Consider the following 21,406-nt stretch of genomic DNA (forward strand, 5'->3'; position numbering starts at 1 on the left):
CATCTCTGCTATTATTTCTTAGCAGGCAATTCGTAATCAGGAGGATTAAATAAGAATTCACAATTACCCTTTTCATCAAATTTTGTGAAGTCATCAATGACATCGATATTCTTAGCAGACGCCTCCTGTATCTGTTGCTTGGACAGACCTAATTCATCGTGACATATCCAAATCTTTGGATCTTTTTCGCTGACTGATGGGTCTGTGTAAGCGGTTTCAGTAAATTCGTCGTCATATTCGACAACTGTATTGTAAACCAAGGGTAATCTTGTTCTCACGGTTCCAAAAGGATAATTCATGGAGGGTGAGAAGAAGTTTATCACTCTTTGTTTGAAATGTTCAGACTTGTTGATGTTAGATGGGAACGACTGTGGAGTTGTTACGATAGCCCGTGGATCAGCATAAACTTTTCCAGCATCTGCATTCTCTTCGATAGCACCGACATGAAGTACATTCTCGCCAATGTGTTCTCTTGGTAGATTTTTAACATCTGGGGCAAAAGTAGATTTCCCCTGGACAGAATCCGAACCGCTCGTCAAAGTAGTCTTTTTGACAATTGCAGAACCTCTTTTTGTGTCAGCACCGTCTGAATCTGTACTTGATCTTCTATTTTCACTGTAAGACTTTGCAGGTTTTTCTGAGACTGTATCCACATCATTAATTAAATGAGCTTTCTTTAATTCTGCCGAGGTTGCCGGACGTAGAACACCACCAGTTTCATTATCATCGAAAGCTTTCTTAGCTTCTTTGGATACTTCTGCGATCTCTTTTAAACCTTGATCTTTATGAGGATATTCTAAACCTTTTGCGCCTCTTGCCAAACGTAGGGCACTCAAGGGGACAGCATCAAATAATGGAATAAATCTGCGTTTGAAATATAAATGTGCAAGTACTGTTAACGGAATGATGATAGCTTCAAGCACCAATGGACCCCATGCCTTGCCCATAATGAACAGACCTAACAAGCATACCTCACTCAAGTAAATGCCAACAAAGATTTGGAACAGAGCCCTTGGGTAATTTCTTCCTCTTGAATCGAATGAAAATCCCATAACAAAGTTGATGTTGTAAAGATAAGCCAAATACATGAAACATAATGCCATTGAGCTGAAAATTAAAACTAAGGGAGCAATGATGGCGTAACAAACCCATATGCAAACCAAAATTTCAATAACGGGATAAATAACGCCCCAACTTGGTTTCGATAATGTATTGTAACGATTCCATTTTTGCCTTGGAGTTGAATCTAATACTCTGCCTAATACTTTGCTTAAGATCAAATTGGCCACTTGAAATAAAGCACCTGTAGGGATAAGTAAACCTTGAACCAAAAAGTATGAAATATAAAAATTGGAAGCTTTAGGGAGGTTTTGAGCTAATAAAACCATTGCGGAACTTGGATCATTGATAATTGCAACTACTGTTGAAGAGGCTGATGAAGTTGCGGTAGTAATTAAGAAAACTTGAACAACCTGAAATGCATAGTACCATGCTTGACAATACGACTCAGTTTCCTGTGAAGAAATTGATCCACTGAGTGTACCAGCTTTCTTTATGAAAACCGGTACCAATGACATCAAAATTGACAGAGCCAGTGACGGAACGATACCGGTAATCAGGCCCAATATGACGCGAGGAACATTTCTGAGGAAATTTAAAAAAAAAACGTTGTCTTCTAGAAACGTAACATTAGAGATACAACCAACAACAGCAACTGGAATAGCCCAAAATATAATTAGTAGAGTCAAAAAAGTATTAGCCGCCGTTTTTAATGCACGTCTTTTGTTCTTCGTGAAATTAACGTTTTCCCAGTTAACATCATCTGGTGCGACACCAATCATGCGTTTCCCAAACGACTTTGAACCCATTATAGATTCCAATGACTGAAAACATCTTTGAGCTTCCAATTGAGTATCAAATTCCAAGAAGCACACCGGCAAAGTATCCCTTGAATTCCAATCGTTCTGTTGTTCATGAATCTTTTCGTTTAGCTCACTAATATGCTCACGAGAATAATCAAGGGTGTCAACTTTGGTGCCCAAGAATGGTAATTTGTATTTTCCCAATCTGTGTGTGGGTCTTTTGCCGTGAGGGATATATGTTTCCAGATCGTCTTCTGGTTTGGTACCACCGTTATAGAGCTCGTTTAGCGTATCTTTTTTTTCAGCCTTGATTCTCATCTTGACAGATTTCTTGATGACTTTGTTGATCGCGTTTTCAAGTTTCATACTGCTCTTCGACCGGTCCTTCACCAAATCGATTAATTCAGATTGGTTGTGAGCAAACAGGATGTTGCTTGCCTTGGGGAACCTCATTTCCATTTCACCAGGTTGCGCAGACGAACCGCTCAACTCTGTGACAATCACAGTCCTTGACGATAGCATACTGTCATAAAGCGGACTAGTCTGGACCGCGTGTCTGACCATCACGTAGTAGTACAGCTCTTTGTAGATGACATAGATGAGTAGGCCGAAGAATAGCCATGACAGAAAGACGTGCGCGTAGAACCTGTTATGATTGGTAACGTTGGCGAACGAAAGTAGGTCGAAGCCTGGATAGTTATTCCCGTTTGTAGCATTGACTGGCAACAAAATCGGGAATAGCAGAAAACAAGTGAAGACAGATAGCGAAGCGACCAAGCCCACGTACCTTAGAAAAAAATAACCATCCAGCGAGGCATGCTGCATCAGATACGAATGCGGCTTGTAGATCAGATACGGAATCCAAGCCATACCCTGCGGCGCACTTTGCAGTCGTTCCTCCTCCGTGACCGTTTGCACGTCTGGGAGCGTTCTTGGCTCATACACCCTTGTGTTTTTGGGTCTAAAAGCCATAAAGAGACTTATAAAAATACCTGCTATGATACCATTGAATATCAGCGAGGAGACGAACGCCGATGTGGAAGATGCGGACGAAGAACCAGAGCTATCGGACATCTTTTTTATTGGAGCTGAAGCGACACTGATAACGACACTGAAACCGAGGTTCTGATACTTATACCGCTATTTGGTCTGCTGCTGACCAGTACAAGTTACCCCAAGACCCTCCTCTGGTGCCCGACACAAATACAACTCGTCCTGAGAATATATATGTTTACATAAACAAATAATAGCAAGAAAACGAGATGCGCTTCCCACCTATGCATCCAATACGTCACATTCACAGCCACTGCAAGGACTTTTTTATTTCTATTTTTTCACCTTGTCTTTCTACCGTTGACGTTGTTTGTTTCTAGAAAGCTGCGTCTGCATTGCCGTGTTTTTTCTGGCGCAAACGCAAATTCTTTGCGTCAAGCATGGAAAAAGTCCCTTGGGCATCGCATCGCAATGTGCTGAAACGCCGAGAGCCAAGAACGAGCGAGGAGACCGCCCTTAACGCCTGAATGGTTGCGGTGAAACCACGGTGCTCCTGGTGGACAGTCTACTGGCAGCGCGTCGCTCAGTGCTGTGAGGCTGCGTCCCTTGGGTCCCTGCGGTCCCATGAAGCACCTTCAGTTTAGATCAGATCCGCGTTGCTTTGGCCAGAAATAGTTCCAGACTTTTGTATGCACATTTGCTTCCTTTTGCGTGGTGCCCGACACGCTTTGAGCGTCTAAGGTGCGATATTGCCGTGGACAATGACAGCCCGAGGGAGACGTCCGACGCGACCTGCTGCCGTGCAACAGCACATCAGACTAAGCGGCGTCGTTTCGTAGGAAGAGACATTTCAGGCGCTGAGCGGATCATGGTTGCCAGGCTATGGGCAGCCACTCTTCGCTCTGCCACAATAGATGAGACGGCGGTTTCCGGGAACGAGCGAGAGCTTGGCATACTCGACAACGGATGGCAGATGCGTCGCTCTTGAGAGGGAAATGTGGCAAGGAGGGCACGCAGCCGGTATTAGAAGTACGTTGGTTCCGTGAATCGTCTGTACGAGACACACATGGACCGTCTGTGTGGCGCTTAGGCAAGAGTGGAAGGCGGCGCGTCGTTCGCCATCTCCTGGCTTTGGGGGTTTCATAGCCGCCTTCGCAACGTGTGTAGGATCCTCGGTTGCCGACGCTGATCAGATGCTTGCAGATGCAGAAGGTCCAGCGTGGCGTTCGAACTGCCAGAGTGCGCAGATCACTCTGTACGGGTGCTGCATTAGCCTTCGAGGCTCTCCGTCAGCAATGATCTCGGCTAAACTTCATTTGCAGGATATTACACGGATTGTCTATCCTCTGCAATGGAGATTCTGACGATAAGAACGTCCTTGCAGGGATTCCTAGGACGCGGCGAGCTACTGAGCCACTGCTGCTATGGCACTGCAACCGTTGGGGTTGGTTGCGATAGCAGACATGGTTTGATGGCCTGTTTGTTTGCTGATTTGGAAGCATGACCAGAACTACAACTTATTGATGCCTCTTGATGCTACGTTATCAAGCATCGGGGTTGGACTTTTGGGCAAGGGGAAATGGCGTGCACGGATCTGCGGCTCTTGGCGAAACCCCTGTTTTAGAAAGCGCGTATAGATATCCTCAGAAACTCGCGAACTGGTAGGTGGACTCAGTTGGCCACCCGGTAGCTTCGAGGCAACAAGCATCGACCATTCAGAATGGCAGTTCCGTTTGAGCTGTCGTCTTTGGTTTCACTGGAGGAGAAACGTGGATCAAAAAGTGGTCAGAAGCCTCGCCCGGATTTGGAGGCTCGAACATGCAGCACAGGGGCAGAGCGAGTCTAATAGCTCCTCCAGACGTGGAAGTTGAAAAATACGCACAAAATGCGAACTCCGAAAATCGAGAGCCCGAGAGGTAAAAGAAGCCACATTCCCAACACAAGCCGGCTCAATATATAAAGCAATTGAGTTGGGTTGCTTTGATCCCAGACATGACCTCTAAAAGCAAAATAGGAGGGGTCAAAAGCATTGACAGAGGGAGTCAAAACATTGCCACGGTTTTAAGAGGATTTCACGAAATCATATTCAACAATTCCTACGTTTTGGATGAGTTGTGGCTGTTTCGAGCATAATCCTGAATCATGACATGTGCTCGAGGAACACTTCAGAGCCGGGTAGTATGACTTTGGGTCGTGAGTATGTGAATACCTTTGCTTCCTAGGTATACCCTTCAGTCGCAATTAGTCCAACCACATTACAGAGGGCTGCAAATTCGGAATCAGAGGACAACTATCGCTGGATATGTTTCTCACATAGCCATGCAGGATTTCTGCACCTCAAGCACCCATAACTCGAAACATTCATTATTATCTTATACAAAATTACATCTTTTGAACCAAAACTTGTATCCCGTGAAGCATTAGCTAAATCATGATGACTTGGTGTTGGCCAGCTTCTCAGTAGAGAGTCATCGAAGAAATATAAAGTAGCTTTTCCAAGATGACGCAGAGTCAAGGTACAGAGGCTTGTGAAGTGATTAATGCTTCAGGAGACTACTTTCAATATCACTTGGAAGACCGTTAGAGATGGATGTTGGTTAGATTACAGTGCTTTTACTCAAACGTGTGAACGGCGGCGGGAAAGACAATACCTAAGTTCTAATGAGACGTACAAGGGGACGGTATTATGAAAGTTCTTGTCAATGTAGTGTGGGGGGCAAGTACAATACTTCAAACATAGAAATATTATAATTGAGTAGCTTCGAAGAGAAAGTGATAGCATGCATAATAAAAAAGTGCAAAGCTGTTCAGAAAATGCAATTGGCGTGGAGGAAACACAATATGCTTCCTTAGCTGAGATGTTTGCCAGGCAGGGAGATATTCAATTAGTCATCATGTTGCTTTTAATCTAATTCCAGAACAGCCCATCGACTCTCTAACCCTAGTTGGTTGGTTCTGCCTCAGAGTTTTCAAACCTGCCGGTCTGCTACACAAGGAGAAGTTAGTTCCACTAAATTTGGTAATAGTATTTTGTGCCTCGGCAGCATGCAATACGCTGCTATGTCACTGATGCCTTGATCTCGTCAAAGTTCAGACAGAAATGCAACACTCTGTGCGAAACACTTGACCATTTTGGCAAAAATCGGGTCCTGCATGCGCTGACGTCCTCCAAAATTATTAGTAATATTACTTTGTGAATCACGTTAAGCTCTGGCGCATTGCCCTCTAACGAGTCGGTAACGCGCCATTTTCAGTACCTGACGAGTCACAAGAGCCTGTCAACAAAGTACATCTCTTGTGGATTGAGAAGGTAGTATGGGGCTGCAGACAGCCTCCATGTCGATACAACTGTCGATCTAATCACAGTTGGGCATGTTTTGCCGAAGGCATTAACAAGGATTTGCCGTTTCAAATGACATGTACGCGTTTTCACTATCGAGAATGAAATTCTTTCTTTTTAAGTAATCTTGCTAAAGTTTCCTGCACAGACGCATCGGAGTGAGTCCGCAAACATCATGCACATGTGATTGTCGTCAAGGTGTTGAAGTTATCTCTAGTGATATAAATTAGTGCCACAGGTGCAATGACATATCAACGATAATGTTTGCTGATTAATATTTGCTGAGTAATTAAACGGCCAAGTTGTATTGCTTCACAGGGCTCTTTGTTTGTGCATCTTCAGGCGATGGCAGGGATGGATCAGCATGTATGTAGTGTTCCATTCAGATATAAATATCAGGCCTTTACGGGATAAGCGATCCTTGTGTTTTTATTATAGTCTCTAAAAGATACATCTCACATAAGTAAGACTCGCTTCCCTTAGAGGTTAATCTGAAACATTATCACCAGTATAGACAAGAGACATGCCATTTGTCAAAGACTTTTCGCCAATCCCCTTGGGCGACACCAATCTGTTCAAGCCAATCAAGGTTGGCAACAATGAGTTGTTGCATCGTGTTGTGATGCCTCCTTTGACGAGAATGAGGGCCACGCACCCGGGCAATGTCCCAAACAAGGACTGGGCCGCAGAGTACTATGATCAGCGCTCCAAAAGGGCCGGAACCATGCTCATCACCGAGGGCACCTTCCCGTCCGCGCAAAGCGGTGGCTACGACAATCCGCCGGGCATTTGGTCCAAGGAACAGTGCGAACAATGGGAAAAGATATTCAGAAAGGTCCACGACAACAAATCGTTCATCTGGGTCCAATTGTGGGTCCTCGGCAGACAGGCGTATCCAGATACGCTGGCAAGAGACGGATTGCGCTACGACTCCGCTTCCGACGCCGTGTACATGGACGCGGAGCAAGAGGAAAAGGCGAACAAGGCGAACAACCCCCAGCATGGTATCACGAAGGATGAGATCAAACAGTACATCGCAGATTACGTTCACGCCGCGAAGAACAGCATCGAGGCAGGCGCCGATGGGGTCGAGATCCACGCCGCGAATGGCTATCTTTTGAACCAGTTTTTGGACCCAATCTCCAACAAGAGAACGGACGGATACGGCGGGTCCATTGAAAACAGAGCTCGCTTCACCCTAGAAGTCGTCGACGCGGTTGTCGAAGCCATTGGCGCCGACAAGGTCGGCATCAGATTTTCACCATACGGCACATTCGGCACCATGTCTGGCGGCGCAGAACCGCTGATCGTTGCTCAGTACGCCTACGTGTTGGGCGAACTGGAGAGAAGGGCCACCCAAGGCAGCCGTTTGTCGTACGTGCACCTCGTCGAGCCCCGCGTCACCAACCCGTTCTTCACCGAGGGCCAAGGCGAGTACGAGGGCGGCAGTAACGACTTTGCTTACTCGGTCTGGAAAGGGCTGATCATCAGAGCGGGTAACCTGGCTCTACATCCTGATGTCGTCGCGGACATGGTCGACAACGACAGGACTCTGATCGCGTACGGCAGATATTTCATCGCGAACCCAGACATCGTGGAGCGCGCCGAAAAAGGTCTACCGCTCAACAGCTACGACAGAGACACCTTCTACGCCATGACGGACAAGGGCTACATCGACTATCCCACCTACGGCGAAGCCGTCAAGCTAGGCTGGTGAGATGCGCCGCTCTGAGGCCGCAAACCTATGACACCTAGATAGACTATATCGTTAAGTACTATAACGCGATCCCCCTGATGCTCCTTGAAGCTTCTGGACGCTTCTTGCGCCGGCAGTTCCAGAACCCCAGCAGGCTTCCACCGTGCTCAGCCCGTAGCACACGATATTCCCACCACACATGGCATTCCCGGAAGCCAGGCGACACCAAAAAACAGGAAGCAAGAATAATGGCAGCCACAAGAACCAGAAGCTGCCGTAACGCGGTGCCCGATCACGAAAAAGAAACGCGTTGCGGACAAAAACTGGATGATCCGTTTTGTTACGCGCCTGCGCCGGCGGAGAATGCCGTTTTGGGCAGCGCCGCCCCACGTCCAGCTGCCCTCCACTTCCGTTCACCCCACTTCATACGAGCCCGCGCGGCATCAGCTCAGAGCCATCGACGGTCGAATGGTCTGATACTCAAAAGTGGGACGGAGACGGCAGGCAAAAGGGGGGAAGCGGGCTTTGCTAGTAGCACAAGCTGCTAAAGTCACAAGTTTTCCACCTGGCGTGCTGGCGTGCTGGCGTGCTGCGTGCTGCGTGCTGCGTGTAGCGTGTAGCGTGTAGCGTGTAGCGTGCATCATCGGCCTGAGGTTGGGATCTAACAGGTTCCCCATTTGCACCAGCAGCACGGTCGGATGGACAGAGTTACTTACATTCGCCCTCACCGTATTGCATAGCGCGACATCTGCAATGTTGCGTCGCATGTTTTGCAGTTGTTGTTCTCCATGTGTGTCACCACAATGTAGCTCATTCAAGGTGCCATAGTATGGCGAGAAGGTCGCGTGCCGGGATAGGGGTTGGGGTGGGTGGCGATACGAGGTGTCGCAACGGCTTCCTCAAACGTATAAATAACCTTCAAGTTTGCAACACTAACCCATAAGGTTCCTGAGTTGCAGGTGATTTTTCTCTGTCTGCTCCACTACAGCAAGATCACAAGCGTATCCGAGACTTCTACAGTTGTACGTTTTACTCTATCAATCTAATCAAAACTCTTCAAATCTACAATGTCAGCTCCAGTTATCCCAAAGACCCAAAAGGGTGTTATTTTCTACAAAAACAACGGTCCATTGGAATACAAAGATATCCCGGTCCCCGAGCCTAAGGGAAATGAGATTTTGATCAACATCAAATACTCGGGTGTGTGCCACACGGATTTGCACGCCTGGAAGGGTGACTGGCCATTGGCTACCAAATTGCCTCTGGTCGGAGGTCACGAGGGTGCCGGTGTTGTCGTCAAGTTGGGCGCCAACGTCAAGGGCTGGAAGGTTGGTGACTTGGCCGGTGTCAAGTGGTTGAACGGCTCTTGTATGTCCTGTGAGGAATGTGAGTTGTCCAACGAGTCCAACTGTCCGGAAGCGGACTTGTCCGGTTACACGCACGACGGTTCTTTCCAGGAGTACTGTACCGCGGATGCCGTGCACGCTGCCAGAATTCCAAAGGGAACCGATCTAGCCGAAGTCGCTCCAGTTCTATGTGCCGGTATCACCGTGTACAAGGCCTTGAAGTCAGCTGAGTTGAAGGCCGGTGACTGGGTCGCCATCTCCGGTGCAGCCGGTGGTCTAGGTTCTCTAGCCACCCAATACGCCAAGGCCATGGGTTACAGAGTCTTGGGTATCGATGGTGGTGACGAGAAGAAAGACTTCTTCCTAAGCTTGGGAGGTGAGGTCTTCATCGATTTCACGAAATCCAAGGATGTCATTGCCGACGTCCTTGCCGCCACTCACGGTGGTGCCCACGGTGTCATCAACGTTTCCGTCTCTGAAGGTGCCATCACTGCTTCCACCAAGTACTGTAGAGCCAATGGTACTGTTGTCTTGGTCGGTCTACCTGCCGGTGCCGTCTGCAAATCCGAAGTCTTCAACCAAGTCGTGAAGTCCATTCACATCGTCGGTTCGTACGTCGGAAACAGAGCTGACACCAGAGAGGCTTTGGACTTCTTCACCAGAGGTTTGATCAAATCGCCAATCAAGGTCGTTGGTCTATCCACATTGCCAGAAATCTATGAGAAGATGGAGAAGGGTCAAATCGTTGGTAGATACGTTGTTGACACCACCAAATGATTTTTCTCGATTCATTCCATCATTTAATGTCCCTGAAATAAACTTTTTTATATATCTCTTAATGAAATAGAAATTAACATCATGTCTTCTTCTCTTGTATATGTATCATACCACTTTTCAACCCGCAGGGTATTCTGTTCTTCGTGCTGGACGCATACGTACGGCACAAGAAAAAAATTTTGCAACCTAGAGGTTACGAGAATCAGCAAACTCAGCTGACCTCGAACGTACCACTTGCAACTTGGCTGCTTATCTAGCTGCAACCGCGTAAACGATATGTTGCATGTTTGTGTTGTGTTGTGTTGTGTTGTGTTGCATGGCGCTGGTTGGCGTGGCGTTATGTCTTTTCGAGTGTCCCTCGTTGCATCATGACGATCAATTCCGAAGCAGCTGTTACGTGAGTTTCCAAAAAACCACAGATATCTGTTGCGTAATCTCGATTGACTACAACCGAATTGCTCTCTCGCAGACCTCTTGGCGGCCTAGTTGTTCATTCGAAACTAGTATTTAATTTGCGTCGTTCATGCCGCGTCAGCACGTGAAGTGTCACTTTCGCTGTTATTCGGGCGAAACTGAAAATTAAGAAAAAAAATTATATCCTATCGAATATGAAAAACTGACCCCGTCAAGACCTCTTTTTGGGCAGGAAGAGCTGAACGGCGATACGGTTAGAGATACTATTGGTGGCCAAATGATGTTTTGCAGACGGATATTTGGAGTTTCCATCAGAAATTTCTCTGCGAGCTCTTTCACAAGGCAGGAGGCCGTGTCGAAATTCCCAGTGAGAACGATTCCAAAGCTCTCTACCTTTTATAGTGCTAATCCGCATCACGAATATCGCATTGACAGACTGGAATCTTTATTGCGCAGGTATGTTAAGCTGCCAGTAGTTCCGTTATCACAAGTGCAAGCAGATAGACCCTCATGGATATCAATGGACGACTATGCCTTGATAGGTGGTGGTACACGTTTGAAACCGATCCAGTATCGTCAGCTCATTTCGCTATTAAATAAGCTGCATTCTGTGGACCCACAATTGACTAATGACGAGATCAAATCAGAACTCTCACCATACTACAAAAAGACAAAAATCCAAGCTGTTCAGACTCAAGTAAAAACGCTAGATGAATATGGCAGAAGCGTTGCGATAGGAAGGAGGAAGTCATCTGTGGCTAAAGTTTTCTTGACCAGAGGCCAGGGTGAAATACTGGTCAATGGACGCCAACTCAACGATTATTTTGTTAAATTGAAGGATAGAAGATCGATAATGTACCCCTTGGATGTTGTCAATTCTGTCACGAAGTATAATATATTCGCAGCGACTTCAGGTGGTGGTCCAACAGGTCAGGCAGAGGCTATTATGAATGCAGTAGCCAAAGCATTGGTTATCTTCAATCCCCTATTGAAGCCAAGATTGCACAAAGCTACAGTGTTGACACGAGACTACAGACATGTCGAAAGAAAGAAGCCTGGTAGAAAGAAGGCAAGAAAAATGCCAACCTGGGTAAAGAGATAGAAAAATGTATACCATATGTACTTGCTTGTAAATACAAAGTTGCTTCAGCCGATCATGGATCAAAATCCACGCTCCTCATTTATTTCAACCATCTTCTAATTTGCTTTTGGTCTTATAATATCTTGAAGAGTTGGCGTCTTTCTCAGCAATAGCATCATGTCATCGCTGGTGATCGTGTCTCTTCCCGCATGTCTTGCAAATGCCTCGAGGTCCTTACCCATTTCACTCAACTGAACATAAGTCAGTTCGACAAGGGCATTAATAAACTGTGGTGTATGGCGAGTGTCAAAGGGTGTCTCTTCGTCGACTTGACGTTCTACACAATACCAGAGCTTTCCCTTCAAATTACTGGTCAATTTTGCATCTTCATCATTCATACCTATTGATGAGACTACGGGGACGAAACTACTAGCTTAGACTTTCTTACTCAGCTGTTTCTTTGATGTCTTGTTTCTTCGAGCTTTTTCCCGCGAGCCCCTGCAGCGTTAACGGAAAGTATGCTTTTTTCAACACACTGTGTTGTACTAACTTATATACATTATATCTGGAGAAAACTTAACGTAAAAGATACGTAGCATTGATCAAAATTGGGCAAATCCCGGTGGTGACTGGTGTGACATTACTAATACTGTACCTATCAACAGACAAGAAAAGAACTTTGTGAATAATTTATCGTTTTCGTTATATAGAGGTAGCCTATTAAATGGTTCACTGAGGTAATATAAATTGTCAAAATGGATGAGCTGACAATCAGTTACGGTCTATTAGCACCCCAGGTTCGTATTGCTCGTGATTCGCATATTTTGCCAATTTCAAAGATATTGTATCCTTCAGGTCAAACGGGGTTTTTTTTAACTTGCGGAAGGGATGGTTCAGTTATAAAGCACAAATGCGACTTTGATGGGAATTCTGTTGGAAGTAGGAGGATGCAGGTTCATAGTGATTGGGTTAGTGATATTATACAAGTTGATGAAAACAAGTTCATAACAGTGAGTTACGATTTCTCAATAATATTGCTTACTCTACATGAAGATGAATTGGACACTTGGGATATGAAGATAATAGGTGATCACGACGATTATATCAAAAATATCGCTGAGATACCTGCAAGTAACGGTGGATTTCTGTTTGCTACTGGAGGGCTGGATAAAAAAGTTAAAATATGGAGTTTAGAGAATGACAGCGCTACTCTGGTTCACGAATACGATAATTCTCAAGCAGACGACACGGGGTCAATATACGCACTTGCATCTGTTGACAGTGACTTTAGTGGTTTGTTTGATTTAGTAGCTGGAGATTGTAATGGTAATATCATTTTTTATTCCAGCTTACACAGGACAGAAATCTTGCGCATTGATGGAGCACACGACACAAATATCAAAATAATACGATTAATAGACAATTGCACGCGCTTGATTACTGCGTCGTCTGATGGATATATCTGCGTATGGGATCTTACGCATAAAGGAGAAAGTTTTCCAAAAGTTAGAGCTTTCAAGTGGGACTGTTCAATATGGGCTATAAAAGGTTCCACCATAGATCATCTATACATAGGTGATTCTAAAGGGGGAATTTGTAGAGCCGATCTATCAGACGAGGAAACCCTAAAAGTAGACAACGTTTATGGAACTAACGGAAACTCCAAAAATGATCATTGCAAGAAAGGTAAAAAAGCTGGTGGTATTCTTGATATAATGGTTTTACCGAATGATATTTTAATGTTTTCTAAATCTACCGACTCGAATTTATATCGTCTGAAACTACGGACGAACTCTTTAAAAGTATCAGAGGGCGGATTTGCTTTAACTAAAAGTTCTCTTTTAACAAATAGAAGACACGTTATAACCGAAAATTCAAGAGGCGAAATTCAAAGATGGGATATAGTAACATGCGCTCTTGTAAACACTTTTGAACCCTCAGAGGGTAATTTCGACGAAGTTGTCTCAAAATACACGTCTCGGGAAATTCTATCACACTGGTGCAGCGTTTCCGTAAAAGTTGGAATGTTATTTGTAAAGCTCAATCCACGCCTTTTTAACACTGAAGTCTATGGATCCGCCTTAGAAAGTTATAAAGTTGTTAATGGAATTCAATTAAGCGCAGACGAAAGATACAATCTTGGGAAAATAGTCGTGAATTCACTGTTCAACGAATTTTTGAACTACGAAATTGAAAAAGATAAATCTTTTAGAAAAAATCTTTCTTCGAAAAGAAAGGAAAGCTTATTGCATCACAAAGATGGATCTGCTACACCTACAGTTATTCCTGAGCAGGAGTCTACCTCAAAGGGCAAGGACAAAAGAAAGAGATCTGCATTCTACCGTTTCACATCAACAGCACCAGCCTCAGAGAGTGGTTCCCCTATCGTATCAGCACCAAGTACACCTGTTCTCCCTGCCGAAAATTCAGACTTACCTGTGGAAGAACATCCTCTATTGCCACCATCGGCCAATTTAACTTCATCTACCGAAGTGTTTGCGGAATCTAGTGATGCTTTGAACGCTTCTGCTCCAAAATCTTCTGATGGTCGCGCACTAAGTTCTGGATCATTGATCGGCCGAAAACTAAGGATGTTGAAAACATATTCTACTAATCGGCCAAACAATGGAACATCATCGACTGGAGATGCGCTTGTATCTGACGTTGAGGATTCATTCACTGAGGATGAAAATACGCACGAACCCATTGTATGGAACCAATCTTTCAGTAATGAAAATTCGAACTCTCAGCAGGCTGTAGACGCAATCGCTACAAAACTAAAAAATATAGAAGTTTCACAAACATCTTCAGAGTTGGCCGTGGCAAAAAATCATGATGTACCCAAACCACCATCTCAGAGCATGTCTGATTACATTGATCAATTACATGAAGGTTATGTTCAACAATTTGTCTCGAATCACTCGTCATTGAAATTACTTGCAAGAAAAACTCCAGAGACAAGAATAGTACGAGACACTGCTTCCCCTATACTACGAATCAGAAATGGTGTTTTGCTTGTAGTACACAACTGGAAGAAAAATTCATGCGGGCCTACGGCTTTATTTTCAACCTACTTGCCTGCATCACGCACTTCCGAGAATGATAGTGGCTGTATCCTTAACGAAGGTGATGATGATGAAGAGGACAGTCAAAGTAACGAGGAAGAAAAGCTTTTCAATTACGAGCAGATTGATCATGAATGTGGTAATGGGATGAGTAAGCGACAAATTTTTGAGGGGTTGGAGCGTAATCTACCATTTTGGTCGGCTAAAGCCTTACTATGCGATACGATGATAACGAAACAACAATCAAAGTTAAATTTTGTAATCACACCTTGGCAGCCAACTGAGCAGCCAGTATCGCCTACTACACAAGTTCAACAACATGGACATCAGCATCACAGACTAAGATTTGGCAGATCCAAATCCAGCGATCTTGTGTTAAGTTCCTCAGATCTACCGAAGATATCGGATTCGAATATGAAGCTAGTCGCTCCAGGCATGATAAAGGTGAAAAAGATTAAAACCTACATTGCAGATAGGTTTGAATCGAAGACGCCTGAGATGAAAGCAAAAATTGAACCATCTGAATGGCTGGAGATTTTGTGTAAAAACCAGGTCCTTGACAATGACATGACTTTAAGTACCGTCAGGACCTTGTATTGGAAATCGCGAGGTGACATAGTATTTGAGTACAGAAGAAAGTGTACAGATCTGGTTGGCTTATCCCCTTTGACCGAGTCACATAACAATAAATAAAGAAATAATTTGTAAGAAATATAATGACGTTTTATGAAGCGACTTGGTCCTCCGACTCATTATCTATCGGCTTCGATTAGCGACTATTCTGTAAGCTTATTGCTTCGTAGATTGTTATTTTTGTTTCTGTGTTTTTCGCTAGAGGCGATGAGTTGAACAAAAATTTTTAGTTGATGAAATTTCAAAATGAAAAAAAAAAACAGATTTTGAAGAGCCGGATTGATAAATTATTCTGGAAACTATTTAGTCCATCGGTTAGGTCAATTGCATAGAGGATAATACTTTATCAAATTATACACTCATCTTCCTTTTGTCACTGTGTCAGAACTGTAATATAATCAAAACTAATGGATCAAGAAAACGAGAGAAATATATCCAGGTTATGGAGAACCTTTAAGACAGTCAAGGAAATGGTCAAGGATAGAGGCTATTTTATCGCACAAGAGGAAATTGAGCTGCCTTTGGAAGACTTCAAAGCTAAGTACTGTGACTCTATGGGGAGACCGCAAAGAAGAATGATGTCATTTCAATCAAATCCTACTGAAGACGCAATCACTAAATTTCCAACTTTGGGATCTCTTTGGGTTGAATTTTGTGATGAACCAACAGTTGGTGTCAAGACAATGAAAACCTTTGTCATACATATCCAAGAGAAGAATTTCCAAACCGGTATTTTCGTTTATCAAAATAACATTACACCCAGTGCGATGAAATTAGTTCCATCTATACCTCCAGCTACTATTGAAACATTTCATGAAGCCGCATTGGTTGTTAACATCACACATCATGAACTGGTTCCAAAGCACATTAAGTTGAATGAAGAAGAGAAGCAAGAGTTATTAAAAAGATATAGACTTAAAGAATCGCAATTGCCTAGAATCCAAAGGGCAGATCCAGTAGCATTGTATTTAGGACTCAAGAGGGGGGAAGTGGTCAAGATTATTAGAAATAGTGAAACAGCGGGTCGTTATGCCAGTTACAGAATTTGCATGTGATTCAATTCTCAGCGTTTTAGATTTTTTAACGATAGAATTCTCATGGTAGTTTCTTTTTCTCTATTTAAACCTGTACACTAATTTAATAAAAGAGCACTTTACTGTCATCCTGATTGTACGCTAGAATATTATTTAGATAGATGGGCTGCTAGAACTGCATCGTTGGTACCTCTCCACCAGTTTACATCACAAAGGGACATTCCAGTTGTGGGGCTCACTTCGACCCCGTTTCTTCCTAAAAAGGTGGGTCCAATTGTAATGACAAGATTGTCGACCAAATCGGGCCTCAATATAAGTTGGTTTATAACATTTGCTCCACCCTCTACCATCACGGACTTGATTCTATATCTGGTGCGTAAAATATGCATCATTTTATCCCAATCAAATGACCCTAAATCGGTGCAGCTACAAGCTAAGTACTCGGCACCAGTTTCTTTATCAGCGGGCTCTTTGTCAACAACAATTATAGGGCTTTTACCTTCGCCGCTCAGGAAGAGCTCTTGCATCTTGGAGCCGCTAAATTTCCATTTTTGTTTAGCATCGAGGATTATTGGCCTCGGAGAATGTTCCCTGGCATCAGGGCCACCGTATTTACAATTGAGGCCCGGATTGTCCGCTAGAGCAGTTCCACTTCCAATCAGTATCCCATCATGGTGATATCGTAGATAATGTGTCATAGTTTTTGTCTCGGGGTGTGAGATTGTTGTTCTAATACCATGACCCTTTGATATTCTGGAGTCAAGAGATTGAGCATAAGTAAGGGTTACCGAGGGCCTTGATAAGTTTTCATCATTGTTTGGTGGCAGATAAGGCGAGAGAAAGTCACTGACATCAGGTCTCAATGACCCCAAAGACATTTTTGTTTCCCCAATTTACTTTTTATCTTTAGTTTGAATAGTTCAATTTTTAATCTTCTACTTCTCAAAAGTTTTATAATTTATCACGTTAAATACGAAAAACACAAAAAGAAGCTATAAAACAGAATACTCCGTATCTTCGTTTCCACCTTCTCGATCATTCAATTTTGCGAATGTTATGTCTTGTACGCGATTGGGTTTGTATTGATTTGCCGATTGAGACACGGCCTTTATCGTTGGCTTGGGCGCCCTTTCAGAAACTCCCGCATCGCCCATCTTGCTGAACTTTAGCTTGTTAGCCTCGTACTCTTCGAGCTCTAGTTGTTTGGCCAAAAGTCTATCTCTACGACGCTTCCTTCGTGCTTCTTGGCGCTCGAGCCATTTCATCTCCTCACGAGTAGGATCTATAACATCGCTGTCATCCAGTAACATCGCTCGTATCAGTAAATCTTTATCTGTACTGTAGTTCATATTCATCTGGCGTTTAGATTCCTCTTGTAGCGTGAGAATGTCATTTTCATGCTTCACTTTTTGCATCCTACTTGCTCGTTTCTTCATCTCTCTTTCCTCTAAACTTTGTTGAACCTCATCTTCATTTGGTCTTTTCGCAATTCTTGATTTCTTTATGAACACAGGCTTATGCAAGGCTATAATCTGGTCCTCATGACTACTATCGCTACTAGTACTACTAGTGCTATCGCTACTTTCAGTGCCACTATCTTCCTCTTTGCCGTGTATGTCTTCACTGCGCTGTTGATCTATACCTTTTGTATCAGCAACAACACCTGCAGTAGGCTGTTGAGGGACATCAGATTCGCTGTCTTCATCACTGGAACTTTTCAAATCACTATTCTCCTCGTTGTTATCAAGCACTCTTCTAAAATGTCTGACTGCCATTATTTTATCTATCTTTCTTGTACATGTCTAAAATGATATACGTCATACGCATATATTTCAGTAGTCAAGTCATTCAAACAAACGGTTAAACCTAATTACATAAATATGAAGAAAACTCTAAGAAAAAAAAAGCTAAGAAAGAGGAAAGATTTAGTATTCCGTGAACAACACTTTTGCCCATATCTTGAGTGATTGGATCAAACCGTATCCTGGCTCATTTTTCTCCTCATGACAATGGCTAAGTTTTTGGTGATATGCATCTCCTGATATATTACCAATATAGCTATTACTGCCAAATCCTCCCACAAAATAAACGTTTTTCACATCAAATTCTAACCAAAGAGTATCATGAACATGTGTCTCATCGTCATGTGGCAACCAATGTTTCGCATCTGGATGCCGATGGACAAAATGTTTAGCTAGTTTCTTTTCGTTTGCGGGGTCTAGATCCAACTTTGTCAATGTGCCAACAAAATAGCCTCTTGGACTTGACATAGGAGTTTCAAATGGGTTCAAAGAACGCTTTTCAATCGTCATTGTAACATTTCGGCCGGAATCGAAATTTTTATATGACGTGCTCATCTGACTCAGTAGTAATATCGGGTTGCCGTTATTGGAAAGTCCTTCAACGTCATGGCAACCATCAGATGAAATGTAATATTCGACCATTGAAACAGGCAGCCCAAATGAAGTCAAGGAGTTGAAATGTAAAAGTGATTCCGAGTATACCATTTTTCTTGCTACTTTAGCAGCTTTCAACTCACTATGGCCATGAACAAACGTGAACCATGGTGCAAGGAGGACTAATATGATAATGTTGAGCATTCGAGTAAAAGAAAGCGTGTTTGCTAGGTACCTTGCTGTCTTGCTGTCTTGCAAAGCAAATTTAATCACCTTGCTCTTCTCTCCCCTGCTTACTTATATACCCTTTGAAAGACGCTCTTTTTCATTTTTATTGCAAATTCCAAAAATACACAATCTCAAAAAAGATGACATACAGAACCATTGTCAAGAAACCTACTAGATCGGCGATAAATGTTGGTTTTACAACTGATTTTAGTATGGAAATGCTTGTTGATACAATTGGCTGCTTGTTCCTCCTCAAAGGAGAGAACACATGTGGACTTAGCAATGTCAATCGATGAGTACTACGATACCGTTAATAGTAAAATATCGTATACCATGGTGGAATTTACCACGCCATGGTGTCACCATTGTAAGAAATTGAAGCCAAACTTTCTGAAGCTGAGCAAGATGTACGAAAACGATACAACTGTACCACCAGTAAAATTTCTAGAAGTGAATTGTGAAGTTTTTGGTACAACGATTTGCAGAGATATGCCTGGATTCCCAATGATCTATTTAATCCAACCCCGAGTTAAACCCTTAATTTTACCAAAAAGTGAAACATCTGTACCATTTTGGCGCAAACTATGGACGAAAATTCGTAATAGAATCGAAGATCCAATGTGGCAATTAGATAAGGATAGAATCATCAATTATAATGGTAAACGTGAGGCAATCCCCATGAAAAAATTCATTGAAAGTGTAAGAGCTAAGGATGCTTTGGTGGAAAGAGTGAACAATGTACTGAATGATAAATTCGAATGTTCACAGGATGACGAACCTTGCCAACTGGGCAAAAGATATGTTTTGGAGAACTTGGATAAACTGTCACCAAAGCAATTGGGACAAGAGAGGTTGAAATTGGAATCAATTATAAAAAATGCGGGCGAAAAAGAAGACGATGCAATCAAGGTCGCAATTGAACTGATAAAATTCAAATTACAAATTTTAAACCATTTTGATAAGAGCAATGAAGAGCAGATAAATGTATACGATGAATTATAAACTTGCCTACCATTGTGGATATTTCTGAATGCATCTCACCTTTTCTGGCCATGGTAACTTCGGCTTTTCTGGTAAAATAATACCATCAACGACGCAAGGTACGTTTGTTGGAGTAATACGTGCTAGCCAAATGAGCGAATTATTTTTTTTCAGGAAAAGTTGCAAATTTGCAGCAAATTTGTGACCACCAACGTGGTTGACGAATGCGACATTGACACCATTTGGCCTTGCATCACTGATATCTCTATAGAGACCAATATTTTGTAGACTTTTATCAAACGTTTTTTTCAAATACGGTGCTGTGATGCCACACCTTTTGTCCCTCTTTGCATGCGAACATATGAATACAAACGCCTGTTCCCGTGCCTCCGATAAGTACGGTTTCTCCCGCAGCAGTTGCTCCCTTGATACTGAGCGATTGAGCAGGATCGGTACTAGCTCCTCCAGCGTTTCATCAACTTTCGTTGCTTCCAGATCGTTTATCCAAATGAAAAACGGTAGCACCAACACATTGTTCTTCGTACCGCGCATAACCTGGATGTCCATGATGTCCTTTGGCAGCGACGACACGGCTGTAGTGAAGGAGTTACCCTGCCCGACATCGCTGAATCTCCCACCGTTCGATTTGCACCACTCGCTTATCTTGTATTCAACCGACTTGTCGTTTTCCGCACATGCATCATGTTCCCAGTCCTTCTGCGACGTGGGAACGACGAAGTGAATCTTTGGTGCCTTCGAAGTGTTAAACAGTGCTTCGCTCTTGTCGATTTTCAGCTTGTCGAAGATCCGGTCCAGCTCCTCGAGATCCGCATCCTCCTGTGAGCAATCAACGCAGCACTCGCTCTCGTCACAGATGTCTGCGACCTCCTCGATCTTCTTGGCGTCGTCCTTGCTGACGCTATCGCCTCTGCGGTGGAACAACCGTAACAACCCCATTTTCGCGCGCCCAACAACGGTTTTATACCACCAGGACGGCCTGTTCTGAACAGCTTCTCGTCTAGCACCTTGCTCAACATGAACATTCAAACACACATATATATGTACACCAGCATGCCGTCAAGCGCCTAGGAGAAGCGCTGTTGCAGTCGTCAATCGATAATCTCCGTTCACGAAGCACCTTGCCTGTTTGTCATTTTCATCCGCGCGAGCTGAAAACAAAACAAAATCCGTGAAAAAGTAGAAAACTGAGTAGCCGTTAATGTCCGGCTGTCTCGTGAATAGTGATATATAAGACCCAATCCCCGGAGGAACACAAAACACAAACGCCCCCCGTAATGAATCATGTTTTTTTGTGATCACTTTTGGCAGCACCTCTACAGGAAAACCAAGCATTTCTAGACCGAGAGCGGGAGCACGGTTCTGGTAGAGCTGCTGTTCACAACGCTTGGCATCCACCACACTCTCATGAGACCTGCACTCTTTCAGTTTTCGGTGCCTCTGGGACACCAGCATGACGAGCGAACCATGACTGGAAGACACCTTGGAGAGTGTTTTAGCCGCTGAGCGTTCTGTCCGTGTGGAATGAGCAAGGTGCAGCGA

At 43.7% G+C, this 21,406-nt stretch overlaps 12 protein-coding genes across 12 annotated transcripts; 6 read left to right on the forward strand and 6 right to left on the reverse strand.

Annotated features, from left to right (window-relative positions):
- Positions 1 to 11: 11 nt before the first annotated feature.
- Positions 12 to 2,936, reverse strand: PHM7 (Phm7p; the record flags this gene model as incomplete). The annotated part of the gene is made up of 1 exon (XM_037290809.1): positions 12 to 2,936. One exon carries the CDS (start codon positions 2,934 to 2,936, stop codon positions 12 to 14), a length of 2,925 nt encoding a protein of 974 aa, XP_037146704.1.
- Positions 2,937 to 6,718: 3,782 nt separating this feature from the next.
- Positions 6,719 to 7,912, forward strand: HG535_0H03070 (alkene reductase; the record flags this gene model as incomplete). Its single annotated transcript, XM_037290810.1, has 1 exon — positions 6,719 to 7,912. One exon carries the CDS (start codon positions 6,719 to 6,721, stop codon positions 7,910 to 7,912), a length of 1,194 nt encoding a protein of 397 aa, XP_037146705.1.
- Positions 7,913 to 8,958: 1,046 nt separating this feature from the next.
- On the forward strand, positions 8,959 to 10,014 carry HG535_0H03080 (zinc-dependent alcohol dehydrogenase; the record flags this gene model as incomplete). The annotated part of the gene is made up of 1 exon (XM_037290811.1): positions 8,959 to 10,014. One exon carries the CDS (start codon positions 8,959 to 8,961, stop codon positions 10,012 to 10,014), a length of 1,056 nt encoding a protein of 351 aa, XP_037146706.1.
- A 691-nt stretch (positions 10,015 to 10,705) lies between these two features.
- Positions 10,706 to 11,530, forward strand: MRPS9 (mitochondrial 37S ribosomal protein uS9m; the record flags this gene model as incomplete). Its single annotated transcript, XM_037290812.1, has 1 exon — positions 10,706 to 11,530. The coding sequence occupies one exon, from the start codon at positions 10,706 to 10,708 to the stop codon at positions 11,528 to 11,530; it is 825 nt and encodes a 274-aa protein (XP_037146707.1).
- Positions 11,531 to 11,625: 95 nt separating this feature from the next.
- On the reverse strand, positions 11,626 to 11,907 carry MHF1 (Mhf1p; the record flags this gene model as incomplete). The annotated part of the gene is made up of 1 exon (XM_037290813.1): positions 11,626 to 11,907. One exon carries the CDS (start codon positions 11,905 to 11,907, stop codon positions 11,626 to 11,628), a length of 282 nt encoding a protein of 93 aa, XP_037146708.1.
- A 357-nt stretch (positions 11,908 to 12,264) lies between these two features.
- On the forward strand, positions 12,265 to 15,267 carry DUF1 (Duf1p; the record flags this gene model as incomplete). The annotated part of the gene is made up of 1 exon (XM_037290814.1): positions 12,265 to 15,267. One exon carries the CDS (start codon positions 12,265 to 12,267, stop codon positions 15,265 to 15,267), a length of 3,003 nt encoding a protein of 1,000 aa, XP_037146709.1.
- A 347-nt stretch (positions 15,268 to 15,614) lies between these two features.
- On the forward strand, positions 15,615 to 16,262 carry RPB5 (DNA-directed RNA polymerase core subunit RPB5; the record flags this gene model as incomplete). Its single annotated transcript, XM_037290815.1, has 1 exon — positions 15,615 to 16,262. The coding sequence occupies one exon, from the start codon at positions 15,615 to 15,617 to the stop codon at positions 16,260 to 16,262; it is 648 nt and encodes a 215-aa protein (XP_037146710.1).
- Positions 16,263 to 16,390: 128 nt separating this feature from the next.
- On the reverse strand, positions 16,391 to 17,119 carry RIB7 (2,5-diamino-6-(ribosylamino)-4(3H)-pyrimidinone 5'-phosphate reductase; the record flags this gene model as incomplete). Its single annotated transcript, XM_037290816.1, has 1 exon — positions 16,391 to 17,119. The coding sequence occupies one exon, from the start codon at positions 17,117 to 17,119 to the stop codon at positions 16,391 to 16,393; it is 729 nt and encodes a 242-aa protein (XP_037146711.1).
- A 114-nt stretch (positions 17,120 to 17,233) lies between these two features.
- SPP381 (U4/U6-U5 snRNP complex subunit SPP381) lies at positions 17,234 to 18,016 on the reverse strand (the record flags this gene model as incomplete). The annotated part of the gene is made up of 1 exon (XM_037290817.1): positions 17,234 to 18,016. The coding sequence occupies one exon, from the start codon at positions 18,014 to 18,016 to the stop codon at positions 17,234 to 17,236; it is 783 nt and encodes a 260-aa protein (XP_037146712.1).
- Positions 18,017 to 18,166: 150 nt separating this feature from the next.
- Positions 18,167 to 18,841, reverse strand: HG535_0H03150 (uncharacterized protein; the record flags this gene model as incomplete). The annotated part of the gene is made up of 1 exon (XM_037290818.1): positions 18,167 to 18,841. The coding sequence occupies one exon, from the start codon at positions 18,839 to 18,841 to the stop codon at positions 18,167 to 18,169; it is 675 nt and encodes a 224-aa protein (XP_037146713.1).
- A 210-nt stretch (positions 18,842 to 19,051) lies between these two features.
- On the forward strand, positions 19,052 to 19,867 carry MPD2 (protein disulfide isomerase MPD2; the record flags this gene model as incomplete). The annotated part of the gene is made up of 1 exon (XM_037290819.1): positions 19,052 to 19,867. One exon carries the CDS (start codon positions 19,052 to 19,054, stop codon positions 19,865 to 19,867), a length of 816 nt encoding a protein of 271 aa, XP_037146714.1.
- A 6-nt stretch (positions 19,868 to 19,873) lies between these two features.
- Positions 19,874 to 20,803, reverse strand: APD1 (Apd1p; the record flags this gene model as incomplete). The annotated part of the gene is made up of 1 exon (XM_037290820.1): positions 19,874 to 20,803. One exon carries the CDS (start codon positions 20,801 to 20,803, stop codon positions 19,874 to 19,876), a length of 930 nt encoding a protein of 309 aa, XP_037146715.1.
- Positions 20,804 to 21,406: the final 603 nt, after the last annotated feature.

The sequence above is a fragment of the Zygotorulaspora mrakii genome, chromosome 8, assembly GCF_013402915.1.
Source record: "Zygotorulaspora mrakii chromosome 8, complete sequence".
NCBI lineage: Eukaryota > Fungi > Ascomycota > Saccharomycetes > Saccharomycetales > Saccharomycetaceae > Zygotorulaspora > Zygotorulaspora mrakii.